This window comes from Musa acuminata, chromosome BXJ3-7 (assembly GCF_036884655.1).
Source record: "Musa acuminata AAA Group cultivar baxijiao chromosome BXJ3-7, Cavendish_Baxijiao_AAA, whole genome shotgun sequence".
NCBI lineage: Eukaryota > Viridiplantae > Streptophyta > Magnoliopsida > Zingiberales > Musaceae > Musa > Musa acuminata.
Window position 1 is genome coordinate 41,603,088 of NC_088355.1, and position 26,999 is coordinate 41,630,086.

The 26,999-nt window shown below is 40.7% G+C and overlaps 5 protein-coding genes across 5 annotated transcripts; 4 read left to right on the forward strand and 1 right to left on the reverse strand.

The window, feature by feature from the left end:
* The first annotated feature begins 5,156 nt into the window (after positions 1-5,156).
* On the forward strand, positions 5,157-10,065 carry LOC135643063 (nucleobase-ascorbate transporter LPE1-like). The gene is made up of 14 exons (XM_065159615.1): positions 5,157-5,334; positions 5,410-5,507; positions 5,605-5,781; positions 5,876-5,976; positions 6,070-6,145; positions 6,258-6,317; positions 6,417-6,601; positions 7,200-7,296; positions 8,460-8,546; positions 8,630-8,688; positions 8,769-8,860; positions 8,965-9,042; positions 9,311-9,471; positions 9,711-10,065. The coding sequence occupies exons 1-14, from the start codon at positions 5,232-5,234 to the stop codon at positions 9,927-9,929; spliced, it is 1,593 nt and encodes a 530-aa protein (XP_065015687.1). The 5' UTR covers positions 5,157-5,231; the 3' UTR covers positions 9,930-10,065.
* A 5,172-nt stretch (positions 10,066-15,237) lies between these two features.
* Positions 15,238-16,413, forward strand: LOC135642340 (uncharacterized). Its single transcript, XM_065158418.1, has 3 exons — positions 15,238-15,557; positions 15,630-15,787; positions 15,952-16,413. Exons 1-3 carry the CDS (start codon positions 15,302-15,304, stop codon positions 16,144-16,146), a joined length of 609 nt encoding a protein of 202 aa, XP_065014490.1. The 5' UTR covers positions 15,238-15,301; the 3' UTR covers positions 16,147-16,413.
* A 282-nt stretch (positions 16,414-16,695) lies between these two features.
* On the reverse strand, positions 16,696-21,556 carry LOC103992875 (uncharacterized). The gene is made up of 2 exons (XM_009412771.3): positions 20,972-21,556; positions 16,696-16,975 (listed from the first exon to the last, which is right to left on the reverse strand). Exons 1-2 carry the CDS (start codon positions 21,307-21,309, stop codon positions 16,966-16,968), a joined length of 348 nt encoding a protein of 115 aa, XP_009411046.1. The 5' UTR covers positions 21,310-21,556; the 3' UTR covers positions 16,696-16,965.
* A 688-nt stretch (positions 21,557-22,244) lies between these two features.
* On the forward strand, positions 22,245-24,367 carry LOC103992876 (uncharacterized). Its single transcript, XM_009412772.3, has 3 exons — positions 22,245-22,632; positions 22,712-22,824; positions 24,071-24,367. Exons 1-3 carry the CDS (start codon positions 22,338-22,340, stop codon positions 24,188-24,190), a joined length of 528 nt encoding a protein of 175 aa, XP_009411047.2. The 5' UTR covers positions 22,245-22,337; the 3' UTR covers positions 24,191-24,367.
* Positions 24,368-25,535: 1,168 nt separating this feature from the next.
* LOC135643826 (cysteine-rich and transmembrane domain-containing protein WIH2-like) lies at positions 25,536-26,818 on the forward strand. The gene is made up of 3 exons (XM_065161191.1): positions 25,536-25,694; positions 25,787-25,961; positions 26,502-26,818. The coding sequence occupies exons 1-3, from the start codon at positions 25,643-25,645 to the stop codon at positions 26,545-26,547; spliced, it is 273 nt and encodes a 90-aa protein (XP_065017263.1). The 5' UTR covers positions 25,536-25,642; the 3' UTR covers positions 26,548-26,818.
* Positions 26,819-26,999: the final 181 nt, after the last annotated feature.

The following is a 26,999-nucleotide window of genomic DNA, read 5'->3' on the forward strand; positions in this document are numbered from 1 at the left end:
CGTTGGCTGGAAGAAAGTCCCAAAGAAACATGATTAACAAACCTCTGCACCATTCTTGCAGTAGTAGCATGGGACCTCTCCCTCAAGGTCCGAAGCCCCTGCCATGGGTCGGCGAGTGCTAATCTCATCTTCAACTCATATCATCATGCAAATCTCGCTAATTCCTACGTAAATGCCTGCATGGGTTTGGGCGAATTCATCTTTTCTTGATGCTGGTGTTTGGATGATGCACGCAGAGAGAAGTACTTACAACGGAGGCCCACTGCAGATTGCAATCTCGTGAACTCCATTCAATAATCCTTCCTCTGATCCGGTCCACGATTACTGTTTGTTCCTTGGACCAGTAGTCCTTCGATTCTTGGCTTGCCCCTTGTAGACATTTTCTTGTATCTAAGGTTCTGTCGGATGGAGTAAGATGGAAAGATCAACACTTGACATTAAGAGCTCAGCTTAAGCAGTGAAGGAATCAGATTCGGTTGCTAACATCCAAATTGGTGATTCGAGTGGATCTGACTTCAGTTTTGTTGACCCATGCGGCCGAGGACCCTTCTGAAAATGTTGGTTTGAGGTAGACTATACGTTACGTTGTCAGTTGTGGTGTCCCAATAATGACGTTCGTCGATGTTGCAACAAATGAGAACAGTGTTAATCTATCAATTGTTATCAGACTAATTAAAAAATGCCCATATATCACAGAAAAGAAATTCCATGTTCACCTTCCAACAAACAGGTTTTAAGTCGTGTGAACTTGTGATACCATAACGTCACGGACTTCTTTGAAATTGTCTAAATCGTAAAGCATCATTATGTTATCTGTCAACAAAGATCAATTTAGTTATAACTTTGCTCATATCATAAATGATCTGTAAAAGAGTAAATTGATTAGTTCGAAAATGAGTGACGATCAAATTTCGATATCTCACGAAAAGGATAGTTTTACAAGCAATTAACATAGTGCAAGAGAAAAATAAAAAAGATAGAGAAGACAAGGACCTTAGAAGATAAATAAACAATCACAAATTCACAAACAACTATTTTTCGAGTGTTAAAATACATTGATAATAAGTTCCTATAGATTCTATCGTGCAAACTTATGAATTCAACCGATATATTATAATGTGAACTTCAGTATCTATATATCCATTACATCATTACGTATCTTTATTTAGTCAAATGATAATTTGATATTAATTATCGAGTACTCACTCTTTTCTTAGATTAAGTTTTATGATCGGGTCGATGTGCACTCATTAGCGTTACAACTCATCATCATTAACTCAAAACTATATATTTTTTAAAATTTTTAATTTATTCATACTAAATTTTATACATATAGATTTGTAAACATGTTACAAATCAAATAATAATGAGTATGATCGAAAGCGATCATAGTAATCATACATAAATTACATGTCAATTCAGTCCAAATGCTTAGATCTATTAGCTCGCCGTTGAAACACAACATATTTAACTTTGATTTTTTTATCCTTAATAGTGTGAAACTATTCTTTTAATTTATCTTTTTTCATCTTATGAACACGAATATTTTCTACTGCATTATCAGTGATTTAACTTTAATTAAAAAAATAAAATCCAATTGATCATCAGCGAATACATGTTTTCTTGATATGACAGATATACGATTGATAGTTCGTCAAGAGTGCAGATACATGATTCAATAGTGAATTGTTTGTATTACGATATATCATCATTATTATTAGTTGTTGGTGAATCTTTACGTCGTGACCGAGGTGTCAGTACGGTTCGATCCAGTCCTCGATGCACAAGGTCACCCATGTGGGTGCTCGGGTGGTGAAGGCGAGCGTCGGGTCAGTTCGGGTTTAAGCCTCATCCTTCGAGCACTGTCTTCTCTCATGACGAGTGATCTACTTCTTTGTCATTGGGCTCCTACATACAAGTCGAGATCGAGAGAGGGATTTCTCGACTCGACCTCTTCGAAGCTCAAGTTAATAATATGTATGAGAGAGTTAAGAGTTTGAAATGTCCTCCCTTCCTGATTAAGGAAGGTTAGCTTTTATACTTGCAATGATGAGTTGGTCGTACGGGGTTAATTTACTGCTGCCGACTTCTCGGGCGATCGATTTAAGCTTCTATACGAGCGCCGACCGACCTACATGGATCGGCATTGCACGGTGCCGCCTCGAGCTTTCCAGGGTGACTGTACTGTGATGATGTCGTTCGTACGGAGGGGGCGACAAGCGATTGCTCACCATGTGTATGCTGTGCGTTACATCATACTTGAGGTTCCACGTCTGTATCATCATATCTGCTTGCCTGGGTCCACATGGACGATCCTAAAATATGTCCTATCATGAGTTGGGAGCATAAAGCCTATTCAATCGCTTGTAAAGCTCATAAAGTCCACAGAAATAGAGTCCGGCAGCACCTCATGAAGAAGGGGAGCGATGGCTGCAAACAGAGCCTATTCTATTAGTGGTGTTGATTAATACGAAAAAGAGAAGTCTAATTTATTTTTGGCCATTCTAAAATTAATTGAAATTGAATTAATTCATTATTTATGTTCACAGAAACAAATCGGTCGGACAGTATCAAATTTGATTTTTGATATTTTTTATTTAATAATCAAATCGATTTGAGATAACGAACTGCAGCGAGAACGCCGAGGATCGCAGCTCTGATACCAAATGATAAGACCATAAAATTTTATCATAAAAAAATAAAAGAAATAAGAAGACTTTGATACTAATTGATAAGACTCTGAAGTCTTATCGTGCTCTGATACCAATTGATAAGACCCTAAAGTCTTATCGTAAAAGAAATGAAAGAAATAATAAGGCTCTAATACCAAATGGTAAGACGTAAGGTATGATTCAAAGGATTTGTGGGCGATGATTTGATCTTGATAACTATGAACCTCTACTAAAGAGAGTAGATGAAGGAAGTTCTAAGAATATTTTGTTAAAAATTATATAAAAAAATTAAATATTTTAATTCACTAAAGATAATATTTTATGTAGATTTTGATAATAACACAAAATACATACATATTTTCAACTATAAATAAAATGTGATAAAGGGATTTGATATGTCGACAACTTGACACCCTATCACATCTTCTCATATTCCTTGTTCGCCCGACAAGTCGACCAAAAATCTACGCTCACGATAACATTAACTTGATATCTCCTTGTATGCGTAGTTATCTCAATATCATTAATCGAAACTCTCTCACTTACTAATATGAACCTATGTGCAATAGTTATAACGCTTATATGGGTCGATAAATATTTATATTTCTAAGACTCTTTCGAATCCTTTTACGATATTCGATAGTTGTAGACGTTAGACTTGGGTTGAATCCGAGTCTCGAACAATTAGAATCTATCATAACAAAAGCGAAGATATCATGATTTCGTAGCTGTTGTACAGTATCCAAATATAAAACGGAACATTGGAGGGGAAGTTTCGAAGTGCACCAATCAAACATGCCAATGTGGTGTTCTTCGACACACAAATCAGTCAAAAGTGAGCTCACTCGGCATCACCAACTTCTTGCACTACCTGCCCAACTTCTCGAGACCTCTTTCAGGTTGGTCACAGTGCGGGTTATCTTAGTAGATTCAACTGCATCAACCACTAGAAAGCAGAAACATCAACTCATCATCCTCCTCCTCCTCAACCTCATCTCACCTAATCCGTGTATTTTGGCCGGACTTCACACTTGTTGAACAAAGGAATTGTAATGCCATCTGACTCAGACATAAAGACTATGTTCTAAAGATGACTCCTTGCATGCACTTGAAATGGACGGAGAGAGAGAGAGAGAGAGAGAGAGAGAGAGCGCTCTTATGTTTGATCGATCTTCCATGATAGGTGAACTCACACTTGTATATGTTATGAGGTGCTACGTTTGCATGACGGAGACTTTTCATCCTATCATAAATGAGATGAGCTTATCTTCGTCATTAGTGCATGACAACACAATGTTATGCTACTTTGGACCCTAAAAAAACCCTACCTATCGCTACTATAGAAAGATCTAAAATGAATGGATCAAACCAAAAACACAAATCTAATATGCTCACCTTAATACTTTAGAACATTGAACTCCTCAGTTCGATTCATATCGGTTCTACAAGAATCATCCAAACCAAAAATCGTGTCATCATAATAATTAATATGCATCTCATTTTCATTAGTATTTATGTAATATTTGAAACTTATATCGATTAATTTAATTAGTAAAGACTTTTAATCATTGATATTAAATCTTATTGTTATAATTTATTTTTTATAATAAAAACTAAGGAGAGGGTTACTTGACTCTACGATTGTGATAATATTGACGATGATGACAATCATGACGGTACGAGCTATAAATCAATAATGCGATAACGAGGATAACACAAGCGACCGACGATGCAACAAAAATAAAAATATTAAACCAGATTATCAATATATTATTGAATTGATAAATATTGTCTGATGTTAAAAGTATCAAATAAAGATTCCACCGATCTCCAAAACTATGATTGCACACAATGTAATACATTAAAAACACCAAATAAAAAAAATATATATATAATAAAATTCGAACAATTGGTTCGGTTTCATTCTTGTCCTATAAACCGATTTGGTTTGGTTCAGTAGAATGTTTCATCCGCTTGTGGTCATCAATTTGAGAACCAACGGCTGATTTCATCCGCCTGTGGTCATCAATTTGAGAACCAACGGCTGATTTATCCGTGCTTACGACCCTCGTCAAACCAAACCCCTAACAATCGTAACCGTCGATGCAGTATAAACGACTGATTTGTCTGTGTATCGACTCCCAAAGTCCACGTGTGACCTAACGCAGTCTTCATCATCATCAAGCCATCAGCAGTTTATATATATAGCCAATTGGGGCGCATCGGTGACAGAGAGTCAAATGTTAGTTAGCCAATTCCCTCCAAACCACAACCAACACTCGTCACATCCATCCGTCAATACTATCTCTCATCACATTTGGTGAGAAAACCAACGGTTATAATGTCGCACATCCAACGACGAGATATAATGAATCAATTAACCCCTGCCATTGCCGGTATTTAATATAACTCATAAGTACCACTATTACTCCCATCTATATAACGCTTCCTTAATCCTTCTTCTCCCTCCCTCCCTCCCACCCCGTCCGCTGCCTCTCCCCATTCCCATTTATACTGCCACCCGCCGGAGTTGCCGTTTATAGAGGAGGAACGGCGGCCATGTCTCCCGGACCTCCGGAGAAGGCCGACGAGTTCGTCCCCCACCCCGTCAAGGAGCAGTTGCCCGGCGTCGACTTCTGCCTCACCAGCCCCCCTCCATGGCGTCAGTCCCTCTCTCTGCGTCGTTTGCTCTTCTACTTCGTTGTTGATGATTGTGTTCTGTTTCTCTCTTCGATAGACGAAGCGTTGCCTCTGGCGTTCCAGCACTACTTGGTGATGCTCGGCACCACCGTCATCATCCCCACCATTCTGGTTCCGCTGATGGGCGGCGGAAATGTGAGTTCTACTTTCGGAGCGCTTCCTCTGCTTTTTGGTGTTGCAATGGTGTTTCCATGGCGCTGACCGCTCCCCCGTTTCTTGGAACCCGCCGTAGGAGGAGAAGGCGAGGGTGATCCAGACGTTTCTGTTCGTCGCAGCGATCAATACACTGACGCAGGTCTACTTCGGGACCCGCTTGTCGGCGGTCATCGGTGGCTCCTACACCTATCTTCTCCCGACCATCTCCATCATCCTCAGCCGGCGCTACGCTTACATCATCAACCCGCACGAGGTGGTTTCGCCCTCCGATTGTCTTAAAAGCTTCGGCCCCTATGTTCCTTTTGCAGGTTTGTGTCTGAAAAGCTCTGCTTGTGTGGGTTTTGCAGAGGTTTGAGCACACGATGAGGGCGATTCAGGGGGCGTTCATCGCTGCGTCCAGCTTTCAGATAATTGTAGGGTTCTGTGGCCTCTGGCGGATCTTTATAAGGTCCTTTCTCTTCATCTGTTTGATCTGCACGCAACGAGTTGCGACTTCACTGCATAATGACCTCAATCTTCATCTTTTCTGGGGTTGGATTAGGTTTCTGAGCCCCCTTGCTGCGGTTCCCTTTGTGACTCTTTCGGCGCTCGGCCTTTTCTACATCGGATTTCCCAGTGTGAGCACTTAGTGTTCCTCCAATCCTTTTTCTCCTCATGGTCAAGTAGCGGCATTGCGTTCCTTGTGACGACTACAGTATTCACCATTTCCTTTCTGTTCCCGTACCCTAGGTGGCAAATTGCGTCGAACTAGGGCTTCCGGCTATTATTCTGCTCATACTCTTTGCATTGGTATAACTTTGTGCATTTGACTCGGTTTTGCATTACTTTGTATAAATGCTTATATTTTACTTGCATGATGTAATTACATTTGGCATCAATTTGCTGCAGTATGTTCCACATACAGTGAGCGGAAGGAGAGTGATCTTTGATAGGTTTGCGCTGCTAATTGTTGTCGCCATTGTTTGGCTGTATGCGTATATTCTCACTGTGGCTGGTGCATACAAGAATAGACCTCCACAAACTCAAATCAGTTGCAGAACAAATCGCTCTGGTCTTATAGGTGCCTCACCCTGGTACTGCAACTCTAGACCGGAAATTTTACGCAATTGATATGTTTTTTAGATTTGCTTTTTTATTTTACAGAAATTTATATTTTTCTTTTTTTTATCATCATATGATGCATGAAACAAGTTACATTACTAAATCATGTATTAAAGGCTTTTTATTGTGAGGTTTCTTTCTTCACAGAAAACTGTCGCTGATGGTTAAGGACACACAAAAACTACATGGACTGTAGTACCACATCTTCTGTCTCTGCTAGTAGTTTATATCTTTCCTGACCTGCCAATATTAATTTGGCTGATATAGTAAGGCATCCGATTATTTGATTCTTTGTCACTATGACCATGACTTGGAGGAACACGGACATTCGTGATAAATGTTGTGAATATTTATCGTATTGACATTTGTGCTACTTTACGCCTATGTGAAAGCAATTGCTACATATGAATGCAACATGTTACAAAAATGCAATTATGAATCCTATAGATAGACAATTCTAGCATGGTTTGGAAGGTAGCATGCATTGTATGCTACTGTACACAATGCCTGAAGTTTCAAATACCCAATTATCTCTAGATTGAGAATCAAACTTGCAGTATTTACTTGCAGGATAAGAGTTCCCTATCCATTTCAATGGGGGAGTCCCATCTTTCATGCGGGTGATATTTTTGCTGTAATGGCTGCTTCTTTTGCTTCACTTATTGAGGTTCGTTCTCTTAGAGATATATATTGAGGTTTGCATGCTCCAAAGCCTGTCTTAACTTTTTCAATTCATTCGCTTTTAAAGTTATCTTTTGTGTTGTTAAATTTCATCTCACTAAATTTCTGCTTCCACCATTAATTTGCTTTATAAATATATCGTTTTAAAGCACTAGTTTTGTCAATTATGGTAGCCAACTTTTAGGTCTTTATGTATGTAGCCTTCGTAATTTGATATCCAAGTTGAACAATCTTTATCTTCAGATCTTTATTTCTACTGTGGCACTGTACTTTACAGCAGAATCTAAGTTGATCCGTTGCTTTTATGCAGTAAGATTCTGTGAACTATAGATGCGTTTGATCGGGTGCTTTCTCTCTTAGAAAACAATTCAAATGTTAAGGGGAATTATTTTGTTAAGGAAGAGCAAATGCCAAATAACTTATGGGCCAAAATCAACATCTAATATATTTTTAATACGAAATTTAATTTTGTAATGAAACACATATCAGTCTGCCTTGATTCTTTTCTTATTGGTATTGACATGGGCATCAACATGACAATCCAATATCTATTATCGGACAATTATGAGATGGCATCAAGGCATAGCTTAAATGTCATGATCATGGAAAGCAACTTAAAGAATAAGTTGCCCTAGTAAGACTGAAAGGTTGGAATTGTTTTACGGCTATTAAGCATGGAAAGGAACGACCAAAGGGAAGATCAGTTCCCCCGGTTGAGTAGTAGATGACAATAGAGTCAGATAAGTGTGACCAGAAGAACCTATGAACTTTTGTGAGTGCGAAATTCTATGTGCTGCATTGGAAATGTCGAATATGTTGGTGAATACAATTCCCCCAAGTTTTGTGGTTCAGGGCCAACATTTGTATAGCCTCGTAAGATGTCCCCATGATAGAGTTCATTCTAATCTATCCTAGGCAATGAGTATATAGTAGTTATCAGATATGACAAAAGCAAAAGCAGAGTATATTAGCTGCATAGACATGTTTGAAGTTTCCTATCTCGGTCTCATCTACTTTTGCCTGTCCTCATGAATCATCCGAGTGTTGCCATATTCTTATAATTTCAGGTAGGAAAAAGCTCACTTACACACTTTTTTATTTTTTCAGTTTCAAATTTGGTTCTCTAGTCATTATTTTTTGGGTTTTCAGTCCACAGGCACTCTCATTGCTGTGTCGAGACTTTCAAGTGCGACGCCTGTACCACCTTCCGTCTTCAGTCGGGGCATTGGCTGGCAGGTCAGGACTGTTCTGTTTCTATAACTTGTTGGTTCAGACATGGTATTGGTTGTTGTTCCTCAGTAAATCTCCTTGAATTCCAGGGAATTGGTATACTGTTAGATGGGATGTTTGGCACTGCAAATGGTTCAGCAGCCTCCGTGTAAATTAGCTAATTTCTGTTGTAGAAATCAATATAAGCATTCAAAACGTCAGGGGCTTACTCTTAGGTTGCTTAAACAGTGAAAACGCTGGCTTGTTGGGATTGACAAGAGTTGGAAGCCGAAGGGTCATTAAGATATCAGCCTGTTTTATGTTCTTCTTCTCGATTTTAGGTGATTTACATGTGAACTTATTGAACTAGATGACTTTTTTTTTTTTCTTCTTCTTCTTCTTCTTTTTGGTATTACATTCTGATACTTTCTTTCACAATAACCAGGAAAATTTGGTGCACTTCTCGCATCGATACCTTTGTCCATCTTTGCTGCTTTGTACTGCGTTCTCTTTGCCTATGCAGGTAGGCAATTCTTGCATCAAACATCTTATTTCTCTTCGAAGCAAATGTTCCTCGCTTTCATTCTTTTCCAATGAAATTTAAATGGCTTTCTTGATTTATTTTTAATCCTATGAAGTATAATTCTTTCTTCAGTATCCAGAAGGGTTATTAACAGATAAGCTTTACTGTGCTTCCAATTTGTTTATTGCTTGGAGCAGAAATTTGTCATAAATCTTAGTCTAAAAAAAGAAAAAAATGAACATACGATGCTTACATCCCTTGCAAGCAGTTTCTGCAGGTCTTGGATTACTTCAGTTCTGCAACATCAACAGCTTCAGGACAAAGTTCATTCTAGGCTTCTCTTTCTTCATGGGCTTGTCTATTCCACAATATTTCAGGGAATATTATGTGGTTTCTGGGTATGGCCCAGTCCATACCCGTTCTATAACTGTACGTGGATCTTCTCAGCCTTTACCTACAGTTAGACATGGCTATAATGCACCTCAAGAACAGCATGCACTACTCTCTCAAAAGAAGTTTTTACCGTACTACACTTCTTTAACGATGATCTGAAATCTGACTTTAGATTTACTTTGACAACCACCGTTTGCTAATCACATAATTCGTTGATTAACTTTCTAGTCGATTGACCCCTGCTGATGTGCCTCTCAAATGTCTCCCCCCTGCAGTTCAATGACATGGTCAACGTGATATTTTCTTCACCTGCAACAGTGGCGGCTATAGTCGCTTATTTCCTGGACTGCACTCTCCTGCGTGGTGAAGCCTCCATACGAAGGGACAGAGGCTGGCATTGGTGGGATAAGTTCAGGTCCTACAGAACAGATACCCGAAGCGAGGAATTCTATGCTCTTCCTTACAACCTCAACAAGTACTTCCCTTCACTGTAGATAAGGAATTTGGCATTTTGAGACATGGCAACGATAGGGAAAGAATAAGAACACAAACAATATTGAATTGCTGTCTGAAGACTTGTGGCTGAACTATATTTTACGACTTCTTCTTAGATCATGCTTGACATGTGAATGGTCTATTGGATACGACGAGGGTATATGGTAATTTGATAGTTAAGTGTCACTGATACAGTGAATGATTTTTGAGTGACATGTCGTAACCCTATTATGGCACATGAATCTGATGTCTACTCATATGGTAATATTTGTAATGTTCCATAATTTCATGCATCTCTCTACATTCAAATAATAATTAATGATTATATATAATTATCTCATGGATTAATTTTTTTAGTTTCCTTCAACTCATAGCTTTAGGCTTTATGAGAATTCACATTCCTATCTCATCAGATATGCTAAATTTTACGAGATCATGAACCCACATCTTTTTTTTTTTTTTCAAATCTTTTATGTTTTACTTGTGGCAAGTTAAAACATTGGAGTAACTCATGTACTTCATTTCACATAAATTTTAAAGAATTCTTTTAACAGCCTCTTTAAAACTCTACTCAAATGATAGAATTATACAGCAAATATGACTATTAAGCTCCAATGCAGAAAGCTAAATGTAAATATTTATCAATTTTTTTTTATTTATAAAGGATAAGTGGTAACGGCAGGATTCGAGTCCAAAATTATACTATAATCTATCAAAATTTTTACCGAAAGATTAGACTTTTTATTTATTTAGTTCTTATCTTTCCACATCCAACCTCATTACGCAAAGTTAAATGAGTATATGTTGTGGGCTAATTATAGATTACTCTTGTAATTAGCTACATTTAGCATCTCGATCCTTATTTTTAAAAAAAAATTATTGAGATCCTTATATTTATAAAAATAAAATATTTAAGTTCATTTCTTCTCATGTTGTCGATTCTGTTGACTGAAATATTACATGGTTTACCATTGAGTACATATTGACTATGTTTCACTTCAGTTTACCATTGAACATGTGTGATATTTTTATCATCATAGTTAACGATGTGAGGAGAAACGAGATTAAATCTTTCACTTTTATAATATAAGGATCCTAATGTAATTTTTGAAAGTGTAAAAACTGATATATAAAAATAACTAATTACACGAGATAATTTAATTAGTCGATATGTGCGAGTGGGAGTAGGTGGCAACAAAAGGATGTATCACCTACATAAACACCGTTAGAATTTGCACAAGAGAAACCTTGTGCTACTCTATATCTTCGAAAATATATGATTCGAAAGTTTCTTAGGAAGCAATCAAGCCCATGGGAACGTTTGCAAATATTAAATCGTATTAATTGCAAATAAATAGTAACTGTAGACAAAGATGGAAAAAGAAGATGTGATAGATACACTGAGATCCTTCTTTTGTTCTTGTTTGAAAGAAGCTGATAGAGATGTAGTGACAAATCCTGAATACATATACTCCCATAAACAGAAAACCGAGATCGATATCGACGTGCGTTCGCTTTCGATTCCTTCCGACAACAAAAATCCAATCAATTGGGATGTCATCTGTGAATGCAAAAGCTTTGTGGGAAGAGAAAAAGACTCGAAAGCAAGAAACCGATGCGTGCGTAGCAGAAGAAGAAGAAACAATGGACATAGCAGCAGAGGACATTAAAGGAATCGTTAGGTGAAGCTAATCAAATAAATGTATAGTTCTCGTTGTCGTCTTCATCCGTCTGTAAATTTGGGTTCGTGGTTTGAACACCACAAGCAGATCATTGGTTTTTATAAGCCGTGGAGTTTGATTTACGAGTCGCCGACTTGCTCGTGAATCGTGTTGGCGTACGGTGGAGACGTGAGTGGGAAACGTCTTCAAACCCACAACTTCTTGTCTGCGCTTTATTCTCCCAACAAGCGAACTCCGGCAAACGAAAGAGGTCAAATCCCATCTCTCTCTCTCTCTCTCTCTCTCTCTCTCTCTCTCTCTCTCTCTCAAGTTAAGCATGTCATATGACCATCATTGGGTCATGAGATCATGTCAAATTGTCAGACACTGCGGTCAAGCAATAACAACTTGCATTAACGTCGAGGCCTGCCAATTGTTATTTTGGTGGAATAGATCATCCTATCAGTGTCGAGTCATCGTCCCCATAAGCATTGAGTTGTCAATTCCTAGAGGACAAGGACTTAACTAACTTGTCGATTGTATAAGTCTAAGCGTTATCAAATTGCCTACGTGTCAAAGTCCCCCTATCGTCTAGCCTCAATCATTTTTCGATATATGAAAGGTGTCAAGACATGATGCCTCGTTCAGTAGGTTTTCTGGTTATATAATTCAAGTGTGTGCTTGAATATGAGCTTTGGGTTGCCTAATAGTTGTATTAAAGTTGACTTTAACTACAATGTTGCATAGATTAGCATGCATTGATTCAGTTAGGTTAAGGTGTGACATCTTATGCTCGAATTTGGTCACATTTTTGTTAGGAGATGTTTCATGATCAAATTCTACAGTGTTATTATTAAGGGAGGCTTTGTGTTTATTTACGTTATCATAGAAGAACACTTCAGACCCAGATTCATCTGTATCACTATAAGGGGATGCTTCATGATCGAATTTGATCATATCATCATAAAGGAATGTTTCATGACGAGATTCAATCGCATCATCATAAAAGACTCTTTCAGCATCGATTCAACCATGTCACCGTAGGGAGACAACACTTCATGACTAGATTCGATTATATGATTATAGCTCCTTAGGGTGTCATGTGTGTTGTCTAGTTTATATATTGTACACAACATCTATTTAGATCCACTTGTGCGATCCATCACCATTATTTTAGTTTTTCACAATCATGCCACATTGATTACAATCATGCCACCGATGTATAGCTTTGGGCTAATAAGGATGTTACACGTTGGCACTTACATGAACCGTCAAGGCTCTGAGAAAATTGCAATCACTACAATCAATCTCACTTGGCTAATCTATCATGGTTATGCCATTTGTCCAATCGAACCACCAAGCAAATGAAGCATTCGATGGTGAGGAGAACGCTCAACCGTTTGTTCCCTTCCTTATCTCATCTCTTGTAAACTCTGATGTTCCAATCTTTTTGAGCTTTAAACCTTTTTTTTCAACAAAGGTTTTATAAGTGCCAAAGTCACATTTAAGGGAAATCAGCAAAATTGTATGAGGTCCATCCAACATACATAGATAATTCATTATGAGTACTCAAACTCGCATTGATCAAGATATAAATGATGATTTATCTGGTAGTGAACTAAGTAGGGGCTCAAAAAAATCTTAGTTCTTCTATTGAGGGCACTAGGATACACATTAACAACTAAGGTCTTATAAGCATCAAAGTCACTTCTACCCTGGATGTCCCTTTTTGTGGGCCCATGCAAAGTAGATTATTTCTTGTGCATCCTCGTATTCACATTAATCAAGACAAATGATGAGGTATCATCATGTATTTTATGAAAGATATGAGATGGAGAGAGAAAAAAAAAATGTTCAAGTTCGACTCTGATTCTTCTAAAGCCTTACTTCTGATATTCTTGTGAGACTAAATATATTTATCAATGTTGAAATCAATAAGTACAATTATAAATTTTAAATTTATTGATACTTTCCTAGTCTAGTAAGTGATTGAAGGGTGACTTTGTATATATTAACAATAAGTCTTTAGATTATAGTAATATTAATTATATACATATACGTATGGGTAATTATCCCCAAAAAAAAGTTTTAAGTTTTTACTTTTTTTTTTGGTAGAGCATCCCTTTTTGCTTTATTCCCCAGCACATTTTATTTTTTAAAAAGCGAGTTACCTTTGACTTTTGCCTCGTCGATCGTTACTTGCACCTCTATCTCACTATCCTTAGTCTCATTCGTCACCCTCACTCTTGCCCTTATATTATTGAGGCGCTATTAAGGCTCGACCTCCACCCCATTGTCCTTGTCATCAATCTTGGTGGAGGGGAAAGAAGTGACCACGATGGGGCTTCCCCTCCCTTATCCCTTGCATGGTCCACCATGCCAAGTGTTGGATGTGCTTCCTTTCTAAGTTACTCTCCTCCCTTAATTAAGAAGCTACTAGAGGTGAAAGTGGGGCAAAAGCGAGCTAAGCGTGCTCCTTCAATATGGGGTGATCGTGCAAAAGTGACAAGTGACTATGGATGAAAGTAATCACGATAAAGTAGAGGCGACAATCAATGGGGTGAAGAAAGGGTGATCTTATCTTTTAGAAAATAAGGAACGCGGTATAGAAATGATCTAAAAAATAGATGTTTTATGGGGAAAAAAATAAAAACATGAGATTTTTTAAAATTTTATCATATATATTAGAATATATATATATATATATAATCAATATTACTCTTAGAAATATGAAGATTGACTTTGTATATATTAGTAATAAGTTATATATATATATATATATATATATATATATATATATATATATATATATATATATGTGTGTGGGCGATTTAAAAAAAAATTATCTGAATTTTTTCAATAGTATTCGAAATTTGAACATTTTCATAAAGCACTCCTGAAAATATCATTTTGTTTAACTTAAAAAAATTTATTACAACCCTAACTTGAATCTTAGCTCTATGGGCGCTTGATCGTTCGACTCTCGCATACCCACTAATTCTTGTCATGGTCGATCACAACCCTCGTGTGGAGGCACGAACAACGAAGGAGGGGAGAGGAGGTATTGATGTTACCATCAACAAATAGAGGTGCAAGTGATCATGGGAGAAGAGGTTGACCAATTTGTTACCCAACGTGCACGTGATACATAAGTGGCTAGGGGAGGAACAAAGGATGGTCAGTATTGTATGCTAACTCATGCACAATAGCATAAAATAGTTAGGAGAAAGGAGGGAGTGACCGATGAGGTTTATTATCGACCATGACAGGTAAATAAGGATAAATGAATGGACATAACGACTAAACATGAGGTGAAGAGGGGTAACCAATTAGGTGGAGGCATGGTCAGGGCTCGAGCAAGGGGATGGTGATGACCAAAGTAAAATAGTTATTTTTTAAAAAATATATTCTACAAAATTTTTGAAATGTGAAGCGATTTCAAAAAAAAAAAAATCTAAAGTTAGAGTTTTTTTTTTTTTTAAATCGACCCTATAATAGACCCTGTCTCCCTGTACGTATTGGACTTTCGATTCCTTTTATCGTTATCTGGATTCTGCTCCTCCTCTCTCATAGGCAATGGTACACACATGCTCTTCCACCCGCATCACTGTCACAGGCACGTACAGGTATTAATTGCCGCCCCTATCATTATATACCAATTATTTGCGTGGGAGATCGCGAGAGAGGGACGACAAGCTCCATCGACCCATATGGGGAACTGCCAGGCGGCGGAGGCAGCGACGTTGGTGATCCATCACCAGGACGGCAGGCTGGAGAAGGCCTACCACTCCCTCCCCGCCACCCAAGTCATGGCCGCCAACCCCGGCCACTACGTTGCTGTCGTCATCACCACCCCCCGTCCTCGCTCCTCCGACCACCGCAGCTCGCCGACGAGGTACCTTAAGCTGCTCCGGCCGGACGACGCCCTCCTCATCGGCCATGTCTACCGCCTCGTTACCTTCGAAGGTCGCTCTCGACGACGCCTTCTTCCTGTCGTTGTTCCGTCTGTTGATCTGAAGTCTTCGAAATTATTGGCAGAGGTGTTGAGGGAGTTCGCATCAAAGAAACAAGTCAGGCTGAGCCGGCTGCTCGTCAAACGCAAGGAGATAAGATCCAGGTCCAGGAAAGGTAGCGGAGCCGAGCACTATGACAACGGTGGTCGTGTGGCGGAGGCAGAGAATTCACCGGCGGCGATGGTAAGTTCGTATAGAGTGATTTCTTTCAGTACAGCCAAACAACCACCGTTAGGTCCAAGAAAAGTCGTGCTCTTTATGGGGACGAGGAAGAGACTCGTTACCAAACGGATGGCCATGGCGTCCGGATCGCCATTTAATCCCTTGTTTGATGTGATTTGCTGCAGTCTCGGGAAGAGACTGACCAAGTGGAGGCGCAGCTGGACACGGAGTTGGAGGAAGCCGTACGTGGCATGATGAGCACCGGAGCGAGGGCTGCTGGTGCACGCCATAGGCAGTGGAAGCCAGCGCTGCATAGCATCGCCGAGGTCGCAACAATTTCAAGCGCTGCAGTGCAACATGAGAACAGAATAATACCATGAGATCACCTGTTTTTGTTCGGTTCTGCAAACTTTGTGGTGGATGAAACAAGATTTCCTCATGCAAAAGTGCTCTTTTGTGTTTGCCAAATTCTCAAGGGGCGGTGGCGGTGGTGGTGGTCCTCTGCTTCCGAGTAAAAGGTGGCATGCTTTGCTGCAAAAGTAGGTGGAGCTCAATAATCTCACCATGTGTTCTTGATAACTCCTTTTAAACTGTAGGGTCAGCGATCTTTTGCATGCACGGCATAACAGCTAATATTACCATCTCAATCATTGGATGCAATCTGCATTTTAATCACAGGAACTATGTGGGTGGGAATTATCTTTTGCTAATCACACAATCTGCAAAGATAAGAGGGTACAATGAAGATGGACCTCCTTCCTGTGCACATAGTTAGTAGTTGAGATGGGGAAGAGAAAGAGTGATGATTTGCGAGAAGGCTCTATAGACTTCTTGTTTGATACTTCCACCTCCCAAGATAATAGATTGGAAAAGGTCATCTGCATGTCACAAGTAGCTAAAACATAGCCTGCTAAAGACACAGGCTGGCGTTGAGGAATCATCATCTAATAATCCACTAATGATAAAAATGCACACTTCATAGTTGTATGTCTGGAATGTCAGAGAATTAACCAAGAGGAATAAATAAAAAAGTGGAATCAAATGATTCCAAAGACCACAAAAATTCCAAATGAGGTAGCATGTAGTTTATGCCACTGCACAGACACATTGGAGGAACAAGAAAAGAGAACCTTTTATTTTTACCGACTATTTGGTGTCGAAATTTGCTCAACCTTGCTCGCCAACCTCAGCAGCAGTTCTCAAAGACCCCTGCAACGTTGAGCGACAGAAAGTTGTCAGTAACAAAATTTTCAATCTGCAGGAACTCCAGCATGACATTTATATTGTGTATCCATGTTAACTGATAATAATATATCTTCCTTGAAGAAAACAGATATTAGTAATTAGTGACTGCACACTTCTTCTAGCTCACTAGTAATACTGCTGCAAGAAACCATCAAAATTTTGCCTTTGTATAGGGAAGAATAAGGATGCTAATATGAATTGTGCTTTAGTCGATCATCAATTAACTTCGATTAGGCCAGCACAACTTTGCCACTTAGGTATCACCCTCCCATTCAAAATATAAGATGACCATTCTTATAATGTCCAAGCACCACAGATCACTATTAAACAAATAAATTTCTGAATGTAAGAAAGCTAAAACAGACTAAAATTCTACAATGAGCCTAGACTTCGTGATTATTACAGGAAAAAAAAAAAGTAGCGAGTCTCTCTCAGCTCAGAAAGGAATCCAGGGATATCACCAGCCCACATATGTGGACTTGAAATGAAAATAAAGCATGGGAACCAAATCAAATCAACAGACTTAAGCATCTGGGAAGGCCCAATCAAATGTACAACTAAGTGGGTACATTCTTATTTAAACTCCTAATTTAGGCCAGAAACAGAAATCTAGCATGTCCAGCAGAAAGGAAAAAGATCTATGATCCCTTTTATGTACTGGAAATGATCATCTCATCTCATTTTATTGACCATGTATAAGCTGCAACATAAACTCATCTTGAAACATTTAATTAAGGGTTCTAATGTCATCCACATTCTAATTTAAACTACACTCCATAAGAAATCAGTGCCAGTGACTTAGGATATGTCTTTTTCATCTACTTCATAAAGTTCCTCTCACAATTATAGTTCTTTGCAGATCTTATGTTCTAACAAATAGCTTCAGATGATACTGGATTGACATTATATCCTTGCTTCCTAGAAAGTGTGGCCCACCGCACAAGGCTCCCACCAGTGTCCCAGTGCATAATGTCATATCCTTGCTCCCTACACTGATTATCCTTGTTAACTTTCACTCTTCATCTCATAATTGTTCAAAGAAGACATATCCAAACCCTTGAGAACAATTTTACACAATTTAAGTTAAACAATGACTCGTTAAGGTTTATCAAATATTTGACATGGTATAAAGTGGTCGCATGTGCTTCACTTTGGTCAAATTGATCTGGTACCTATCACCCACTGCACAAATCAGGGACAGCAACAACAAAGATAACTTTTGCGCTAAGCATCTACATCAGTAATCACCATATAATTATCAACTTAAAGTCACCAAACTAATGACTGATATATGCCAATGGCTGACATATAGACATTAGAGGTTCAAATTAGGAGGGAAAATACTTTTTACCAAGGCCTTCAATTTCGAATAATACCATTCGTACCGGGCGGTACGTACCGGTCCGCCAGCAGACCGGTACATGGACCGCCCATTACCGGACAGTACCATCGATTGAGTTATTTTCACCCCGTACACACACACACACACACACACCGCTCAGTATACAGTACCATACCGAGCGAATCTCGAAACTCCGGTACGGTATGAAATTTCAATTCTTGCTTTTTACAATCTTTCATCACTATTATATTAGAGATATTATACATATGTATGTGTATGTGAAGTCATGGGAATATTAAGGTTATAACATAAAAATATGAAGCACACTACTTGATAGGGCACATTATGGATCATCCTATGAGGACCTGACCCTCGCCACATCAGCCCGAGCACAAGACCTCGGGAGGGAGATAGAGCCACGACAAATGTGTCGCCGATAATCCGGGATGCAACGGTCATCTCCTCGCGCCGTTCGACGCCATGCCAACCAGTCCCGCCGAAACAAGGACCATTCCGAGAAACCTGGGACGACGCCACATGGCGCCATCCCACGTATCCAGGACAGCGAACACCCGAAGGTACATTCGTCACTCATTGGGGTCGGTCGTACGGCTGACCCCCGGGAGTCACAATAAAAGCCCCTCGCCAGCAACTGACGAGGGGCATGAGAATATTAGCATACCACTGACTCAAGCTTCGAAGGGGCCCAAGTCGGGGTCATCCCCCATCCTGACCTAGGCCTGTGTGCAGGAATCCAGGTGCAGCAAAGGTGAACGAGTTCGGGGAAGAAGCGTGTCGCCACCAAGTCCAATCTCGACCCGACCAACCGAAATCTTCGCCCTCAAGACGATCCTGGATGTCGCCAGTCGAACCAAGCCGTGTCAGTCACGCAGTCACAGCTCGAGGTTCGCGAAACATTTTGGCGCTAGAAGGAGGGCCCAAGGCTTGCACCTCGACCGAGCAAACTCGCTCCCAAGCCGTGCACCTTGGTTATGAGCCCTTGGCTTCCCTACGGGAGGGAGTACTGATAAGGTCATTTAGTCCCATATTGGTTGAGGAGTATGGGAACCAAGAGTTTATAAGTCCGTCAGGTCTCCCTTACCTTCAGAGGCTCCTTTTGGAGCTCACATGCTCCGAAAGGACAAAACCGTGTGAGTACGCCAATCGCCTGAAGCAAACAATTCCTCGCGAGCCTATGGGCCGCACCAATGGTCGGCCGACCAAATGGTCCCTTATCAATACTGATGGTGGAAATCAAGATAGGTTACATTGGGTTAATTTCTAGTTGACATTCATCTAGTTGATCCAAATAATCAAGCTAATCAAGCCAAGATAGATCAACATGCAACCAATCCAATCATGTGTGAGTCACATTCACAACATCTTATTCAACCCAAGTTCATAAATCATACTATAACAATATAGAGCATAAACCTAGCAAGATTTGGACAGAGAAATTACTTGTTATATTACTTGATGCTAGATTTTCCTGGCATAGACCATCTCCAATTCTATGACTCCTGTGTGGTTTATATACTCGATCTTTTTATTCTCAGACAAATCAAACTGGACTAAATTGTTTTCATATTAATATTGAATCATTGATCATATGACCATCAACCCTAGCAGGTAAACCAAACTTTATGGTGCCCTTTGCAGCCTGTTTTTAAAAATTAGGCTACAATGCCATTTAAGAACATCAGTTGGTTATAGCTCTTGACTTCCATTACTAACTATGTCAAACAACAAATTTCAGCTTTATGGCATAAGCATGTAAAACCGACCTTAGCTTCATGCTGGTTGACATGAGTCCTATATCAGTTGGCTATCATGAAGGAACACCTTTGGCAAAACATGAAACCCATGTCGGTGCCACTCAAGGATGTTTCAGCAACATTTGCGCGAAGTGCCAACAAGCCAAATTACATGAGCTCTATAACAATCAACACAGGCTTTTTTGTTGATACCTTTCTGAAGACTTGTATACATTAAACACTCCTCGCTTGTAGGGACCTGATACAGACTTAAATGCTTAAAACACACAAGTTGAAAATCAGAGCCCTTCCACTCGATAACCTCAAAATACATTTTGTTGAGTTTAACTTCAACAAATGGCCCTCCATGAACCAAATGTAGAACATGATGAACAACACTTTCATACATAACCCCTTCCACTCGATAATCTCTAAAATACCTTTTTCTAGAGTTTGTCATCCACAAGTGACACTCCATGAAACAAATAAAGAACATGATGATCAACACTTGCATACAAAAACTAAGGTGGTCTCGAAATCTAAAGAGTATCAAAGGGTCTGAGGGACAGACATTCTTAGGAGAGATTTTTATCTTGAATTGCTATCTCATTTTCCACTTTTATTTTATTAATTTTTAACTTGATAGCATGGTAGGATCTCGAAGATCCCTTTATGCATCGAATCAACCAATTACTCGACGTCCTATTTGAGAAATAGCAGACACAACACTGTGTTAACCTCATACGAAATATTGCTGATCTAAACCAGATACTTCAATGCATATTAACTTTTTTTATACAAAGCGTTCGATCTAGTTCTAGATAAATGGAGGAAGACATCAAGAGGGACGGAGAAGAGGCCGACCTGATCTTCTTGACGATGATGGCGCGGAGCTTCCGGGAAAATTCCTGGGAACGGAGGCGGAGCTGGAGTTTCTTGCGGGCGAGGACGCGCTTCTCGGAGTTCTTGAGGTGGTAAGGTACCCGCCGCTTGATGAGGCGCTCCATCCCGCTCTCCCGCATCTTCCGCTCCATCAGCCTCAGCGCCTGCTCCAGGTTCCCGTTCCGCACCTCCACCCGGATGCCCCGCGCCCCCATCCACCCACCGAGACCGCCTCCGAGCGAACCACCCGACAGTTGAGGCTCCGGCCGCGGCCGGAGGAACGCCAGGGACGAGGAGAGCTGCCGGACCACGCGATTCATGACAAACGACCGCAGTTGCACAGGAAAATACACTTTCGATCGGTGAAAACCCAAGAGGAAGTTTCAACAGGAGGTGAATACAAGACCAACGAAGCAGAGGCGGTGCTGCCTGCGACCGGAGGCGGCGGCGTTAGGGCAACGTGTCCCAGCCGCAGTATCGAGTAGGCGATACAACTAGGCCGGGTTGGATCATGACCTCGCCACGGTCCGGTTCAGTTCGCCCAATGTGCAAATCGGGCCCCAAGTCACTGTCATTGAATATTTAATCTCAAAATCGTGGTCGCACACCTCAATAGACGACGTAATGAGTTCGATGAAAGCGTAAATAACACGATTAGCTTGGCGATTGGGTTGGTCGATTGCAGCCTCGGGCAGACAGCATAGTTTCTTTGCCGGGATTCCGGATTCTGTTCGCATATTGAGCACTAATGAATACGTCATCATCAATCGACGACACTCACAGGTTGGACAATAGCGATACGCCAACCGAGGCGTCCTCTGCTTCACGTTGGTGAAGGCAACCAAAATGTTTTTTTCTGACGTGTCCGCCTACTCCGACACTTACCTCGCTTTCGGGATCCTCCACAGTCGTCTCACCGACTCCTGGAATCGACGAGGAATGATAGGAGCGTTCACGTGGGCCCCATCCTAGTTTCACGTGGGGATGGAGAATTTTCTTTTACGGCTCTCGACATACGCGTATTGATTTGGGAGACAATGCAACTAAGAATCGTTCTACGTGTGCTTGTTGCCGTGGCAATAATATAAATATCAGCGAAGTAGAGCCTGTTACAAGGTCCGTTGGTCAATGTAACACTGTTACGCACGCATGGCCGCTATTGGCTTTGGCCGGGCATTTGCGTTGGGCCCCCTCCTCGTTGACCATTTGGTTTCTGGTGTCATTTACGCTTCTTCCCCCTGCGCTCTTGTTTTCTTAGTGTGCGTATATATCCTTCCCCACTGCGTCCCTTCTTTAGAGCACCGCCCGAGCGAGTGACCAGAGAACGCGAGGATAACATCGATCGACCATGGGGAATTGCCAGGCGGTGGACGCGGCGGCGGTGGCGGTGATCCAGCACCCCGACGGGGGGGTGGAGAGTTACTCCTGTCCCCTCTCTGCCAGCGATGTCATGGCCGCCAACTCCGGCCACTACGTCGCCGTCATCACGACCGTCACCCACCCTCGCTCCTCCTCCGCCGCCCACCATCGCAGCAGCAGAAGAAGCGGAGGTGGAGACGGAAAGCAGGTGAGGTACCTGAAGCTGCTCCGCCCGGACGACACCCTCCTTGTTGGCCACTTCTACCGCCTCGTCAGCTTCGAAGGTACGCCCCCGTCCATCGATGGGCTTTCACCTCTCTTTCTCTCCATTTCTGACTCTCCTTCGTCGTCCATCTACTACAGATGTGTTGAGAGAGTTCGGCTCGAAGAGGCGCGTGAGGCTCAGCAAGTTGCTGGCCAAGAAGGAGGAGGAGCTCAGGAAGCAGCGCGAGGAAGCGAACCCTTCTTCATCCGTGGTAAATATCTTCACTGTGCAAGGGTATTTTCGGTAACCAACATTTTCCGTTTTCTTCTCTCGTTCTCGTGAACCGTGGACTTCCGAACCGGGAATTCCGCGGTTCAGATGACCCGTCTACATCTTGTCATCTCATATTATAAGAGAACTACGACAATAAAATAGAAAACATGGCCTTTTATTTTATTAAGACATATAATTTATAATGGTTTAATTTGAACAACTAATGTAAAGAAAAATAATTTGAACAAATAAAAGGAGACTTTATGCAAGTCAGAACCTAACCTACTGTTAGGTCTAATTTATTTATAGAACGTCATGGATCACGGATTTGCTAAAACTCAGTGAAGTGAAAGATCAATTGACGAAGCAATATAATATATTTTTGCGGGTACAAACATGTTAGCTACTTTCAAACTATTGAATTCGATGTGCGACGAGCTAAACCTAAAGCACGAGAACTGCTGTGTGCCTCACATCGTAAGGTTTCACGGAAACTTCGTCTCAACTCATCTCTTTTGATCTAATTCAACCATATAATTTTATTTTGATTAATCTTTTTGAATAGATTCTCAAATAAAATACTCTAATTTTTTTTATGGAGTAATCTTTATTTCTTAAAAGATGATATTATCCATAGCCATCGACTCATTATAACCACCTCTACCTAATTATCTTCAATTCTCGTTATTGCTCTTGTCTTTTATTGTCATCGCTCTCACCCTCATTTATCATCTGTATCATCTCATGGAGAAAAGGGTCGAGGACGATGGTGGTAAGGATGAGGGCAAAGACAATGATATCAATGGGTGAAAGATAAAGACAAGAATAAGAATGAAAACGACGATAATGAAAGCGAACTAGAAAGAGAGTAGACCTCATGACAGATAAAAGGTGGTGAGCGATAATAGATAAAGGTAACGATCAGAGGTTAATGATAATTTTATCTTTAAAAAAGAAAATATTATAAAGAAATTTATCTAATCTCTTTAGATCCGTCTAATTTGCATTTCAAACCAGCACAAAGCAGTCGGTCCAAAATTGCTTCTTCACCTAAAAATTTGTATGGATGGCCAGAAGAACCCATTAAGCCTGACGTGATTGGTTACCCATACAATCTAACATACAGATTCTACTTTTGTCCCTTGTCATTTAAGATACGATCAACATAATGGATGATTGGGATATTGTAGCCTTATTATGTCCATTCATGTACGATGATGTTGCACATTGGCCTCTGTTATCAGGTGGAGGGAGAGGAGGAAACCATGGGAAGTGTTGACAGCAGAAACAGCGTCATGGTGGCACGGAAGGGGCAATGGAGGCCGGCATTGCAGACCATTGCAGAGGCTGATAGCTTCAAGTAGATAAATCTCCCGGTTTGATCACAGCCTGTGCTTCTTGGTTCGCCTCTCACACTCTATATCTAGGAAGAACATGTTGTTGTTGTTGTTAGCTCAACATTGCGTCGATCGAACCTGTGTTTGTTGTTTGTTCTAATTTGGTTCTGTAAATTAAGTATAATAGGAACTTGAATTCAATCAGGTTGAGACAATTGAGTATACTATTAGTTTCCAATCGAAGGTTCAACGTGATGAGGATCCTGTTAATCATTAAAGTAATGCATTTTCAGATGAACCACCTTCATAATTATCTTTTCAGATAAACGAAGTTAGAGTCATAAATTTATATGAACTTTCCTAATTTGGTCATAGTTCCATGTAAGTGATGAACATAGACAGGAAGAGCCAACACCAAAAGTATGCATGTGTCATCGGATAAATGTTGTCATTTGTCTGACATAATATAAAGTATCTCTATTTGTTAATGCGAGGTTATAAATTTTGTAATATTTTAAAATAAAATATAGTTCTTTAATATTTTGGTTATTTTAAAGGAAACATCGTAGCCTATAATAGGATAAAGTTGTGCATTCATAGAAAACAAACTAAATGCATTTTCATTCGTGAAGGGGTTTCTATTTGATAAATGACTGTATTATCATGAATTTAACTGAAATTATCTATTTTAAAATATTATGAAATATGTTTATCATATAAAAAGGTCAATTTAAGAGTTGTACAACTAACGACGAACAAATCTCGATATCTTGAAAAAAGAAAATCTCACAAGCAATTTAGCAAACAGTATGTAAATAAAGAAAAAAGAGAAAAAAAAAAAAACTCGAAAGGAAAAAGAATCATCATAAATCCATAAAATGATTGATAGTGTGGAGGTAAAAGATAAGCCTATACATATTTTGTATGCAAACTTATATATCCAAATATGATCCAAACGCTATTCGAAATTCTCATTCAGCCTTCTATCATCCCATCCGAGTGATTACATGAGTCTAAGATGAATCCTTATCTAGTAATTAGTCGTCGTGTCCGATAGATCCAAGTAGGCCGAATAGCATCAATAGAAAAGAACACATGGGATACCCCTTGTTGACCCGGCGGCGTCAAATGTCTTTATTTACCCACACGTCAATGAGAGACACAACAGGGCCCCACCAGCAGGCCTATCTCTACGGCCAATCATAATCCAGAAAGGGTGGCACGTCACGTGTTTACCTCCGTGGAGTTGCTTTGAGATTCGTAAAGGAACTGATACGTAGACGGGTCGCTGGAGATGTTATTATTGGATGAATCGCTCGACGCGGACCGAGACGCGTTTATCTCGGCCCGTTTTGTTGCGCGTCGGTAACTCCCTCCCCACTATAAAATCCTTTGCCTTCTCTCTCTCTCCGGTATTTCTTACCCACCAGCCTCTCGCCTCGCCTTTGCCTCGCCGCCCCAGATCTAAGGCTCCATAAGATGAGCTACTACAACCAGCAGCAGCCTCCCGTCGGAGTCCCCCCTCCCCAAGGTATCCATTCGTCCATCCTTGTTAGGGTTGGTTCGGTTTCTTTGGTTTCGGATCTCTGATCATCGTTTTTATCTGTTTCTTGCTAACTTTAGGTTATCCGCCGGAGGGGTACCCGAAAGACGCCTACCCGCCACCGGGGTACCCACCACAGGGTTACCCGCCGGCCGGTTACCCGCAGCAGGGGTACCCGCCTCCTGGATACCCTCCGCCGTACGCTCAACCGCCGCCGCCACAGCAGAGCAGCGGGCCTTCCTTCATGGAGGGATGGTAATGCAAACCAAACGATCTCTTTCCCTGTACCTTTTTCCCTTGTTTTCGTCTCCCGTTCCCCTCTCCTCGGTCGCCATTATGGAAGTATCGAACGGGATCCGATCTGCGACCCCGCGGCCTCCCAACCGGCGCAGGACCAGCAGATCCGCGCCTCCGTCGTCCGCATCGCCGCCGCAGGGTCATCTGGGACGCCGATCTGAGCCAGATTCCGTTGGTCTCACGGCGGTGGCGGCGACCGGCGCCAGGTAGCGGGATCCACGGCTATCGTGCGCGGGGCGGTTGTGGAGGCGCGTGAAGGACCCAGACGGATCACGTTCTTTGTGACTTACGTGTTCACCACTTTGTTCTGTTCGTTTCCTTTTAACGCTTTCTCGTGCCATAAATGAATGGGGTTGGTTTTTCTTATCCTGCGGTTCCGTCCGCAACCGCCCCCCCACCCCGCCCAAAACCATTTCGCCACGTGTTCAAAATCGACCATGGTCATTACATGTCAGGTTTCTAACATATCGTGGATGGTGTTGGTGATTTGTGGTGCAGCTTGGCCGCTCTTTGCTGTTGCTGTCTTTTGGATGCTTGCTTTTGAGTTGGAGCCAAGGTCGGGGGGGTAAACTCGTGCGTCCTGTTTGCAAGACGTGCCGTTTCTTCTTAGATCAGAAATTATCAAATCCGACTATGATTCCCTTTTTTTTTTCCTATAGTTCTTTCTAGTTTTTAGATCGATCTGTTCATCGTATGAAGGAGAACTGGAAATCGATGTGGGGATCGGGTTTCTCAGTTGGCATCGTAATTATGTTTCTTCTCTTAGAAAATTTGCTGTTCTTCTCGGTATGTTGTAAATTCTTGCAAATTCGTGCCGTCGAGTTGCTTGTTGATTTGTTATCGAGGAGGATAACGATGGAAAGGTCGGTGTTAAATTTAACTTCCTAATTAGTGGTTTATAGAGTCGCGGAAAGGAAGAAGGTTTATATTTATATATATATATATATATATATATATATATATATATATATATATATATATATATATATATATATA

What these genes read in the sequence shown, in the direction of transcription:
- LOC135642340 (XM_065158418.1), top strand. Translation starts at nt 15,302, where the DNA reads ATGGGGAACTGCCAGGCGGCGGAGGCAGCGACGTTGGTGATCCATCAC. An exon ending in CCGCCTCGTTACCTTCGAAG is followed by an intron (nt 15,558 to 15,629) that starts GTCGCTCTCGAC and finishes AATTATTGGCAG; the next exon opens with AGGTGTTGAGGGAGTTCGCA. An exon ending in AGAATTCACCGGCGGCGATG is followed by an intron (nt 15,788 to 15,951) that starts GTAAGTTCGTAT and finishes GATTTGCTGCAG; the next exon opens with TCTCGGGAAGAGACTGACCA.
- LOC103992875 (XM_009412771.3), bottom strand. Translation starts at nt 21,309, where the DNA reads ATGAATCGCGTGGTCCGGCAGCTCTCCTCGTCCCTGGCGTTCCTCCGG.
- LOC135643826 (XM_065161191.1), top strand. Translation starts at nt 25,643, where the DNA reads ATGAGCTACTACAACCAGCAGCAGCCTCCCGTCGGAGTCCCCCCTCCC. An exon ending in CGGAGTCCCCCCTCCCCAAG is followed by an intron (nt 25,695 to 25,786) that starts GTATCCATTCGT and finishes TGCTAACTTTAG; the next exon opens with GTTATCCGCCGGAGGGGTAC. An exon ending in CCTTCCTTCATGGAGGGATG is followed by an intron (nt 25,962 to 26,501) that starts GTAATGCAAACC and finishes TTTGTGGTGCAG; the next exon opens with CTTGGCCGCTCTTTGCTGTT.
- LOC135643063 (XM_065159615.1), top strand. Translation starts at nt 5,232, where the DNA reads ATGTCTCCCGGACCTCCGGAGAAGGCCGACGAGTTCGTCCCCCACCCC. An exon ending in CACCAGCCCCCCTCCATGGC is followed by an intron (nt 5,335 to 5,409) that starts GTCAGTCCCTCT and finishes TCTCTTCGATAG; the next exon opens with ACGAAGCGTTGCCTCTGGCG. An exon ending in TGCTCATACTCTTTGCATTG is followed by an intron (nt 6,318 to 6,416) that starts GTATAACTTTGT and finishes AATTTGCTGCAG; the next exon opens with TATGTTCCACATACAGTGAG.
- LOC103992876 (XM_009412772.3), top strand. Translation starts at nt 22,338, where the DNA reads ATGGGGAATTGCCAGGCGGTGGACGCGGCGGCGGTGGCGGTGATCCAG. An exon ending in CCGCCTCGTCAGCTTCGAAG is followed by an intron (nt 22,633 to 22,711) that starts GTACGCCCCCGT and finishes CATCTACTACAG; the next exon opens with ATGTGTTGAGAGAGTTCGGC. An exon ending in CGAACCCTTCTTCATCCGTG is followed by an intron (nt 22,825 to 24,070) that starts GTAAATATCTTC and finishes CTCTGTTATCAG; the next exon opens with GTGGAGGGAGAGGAGGAAAC.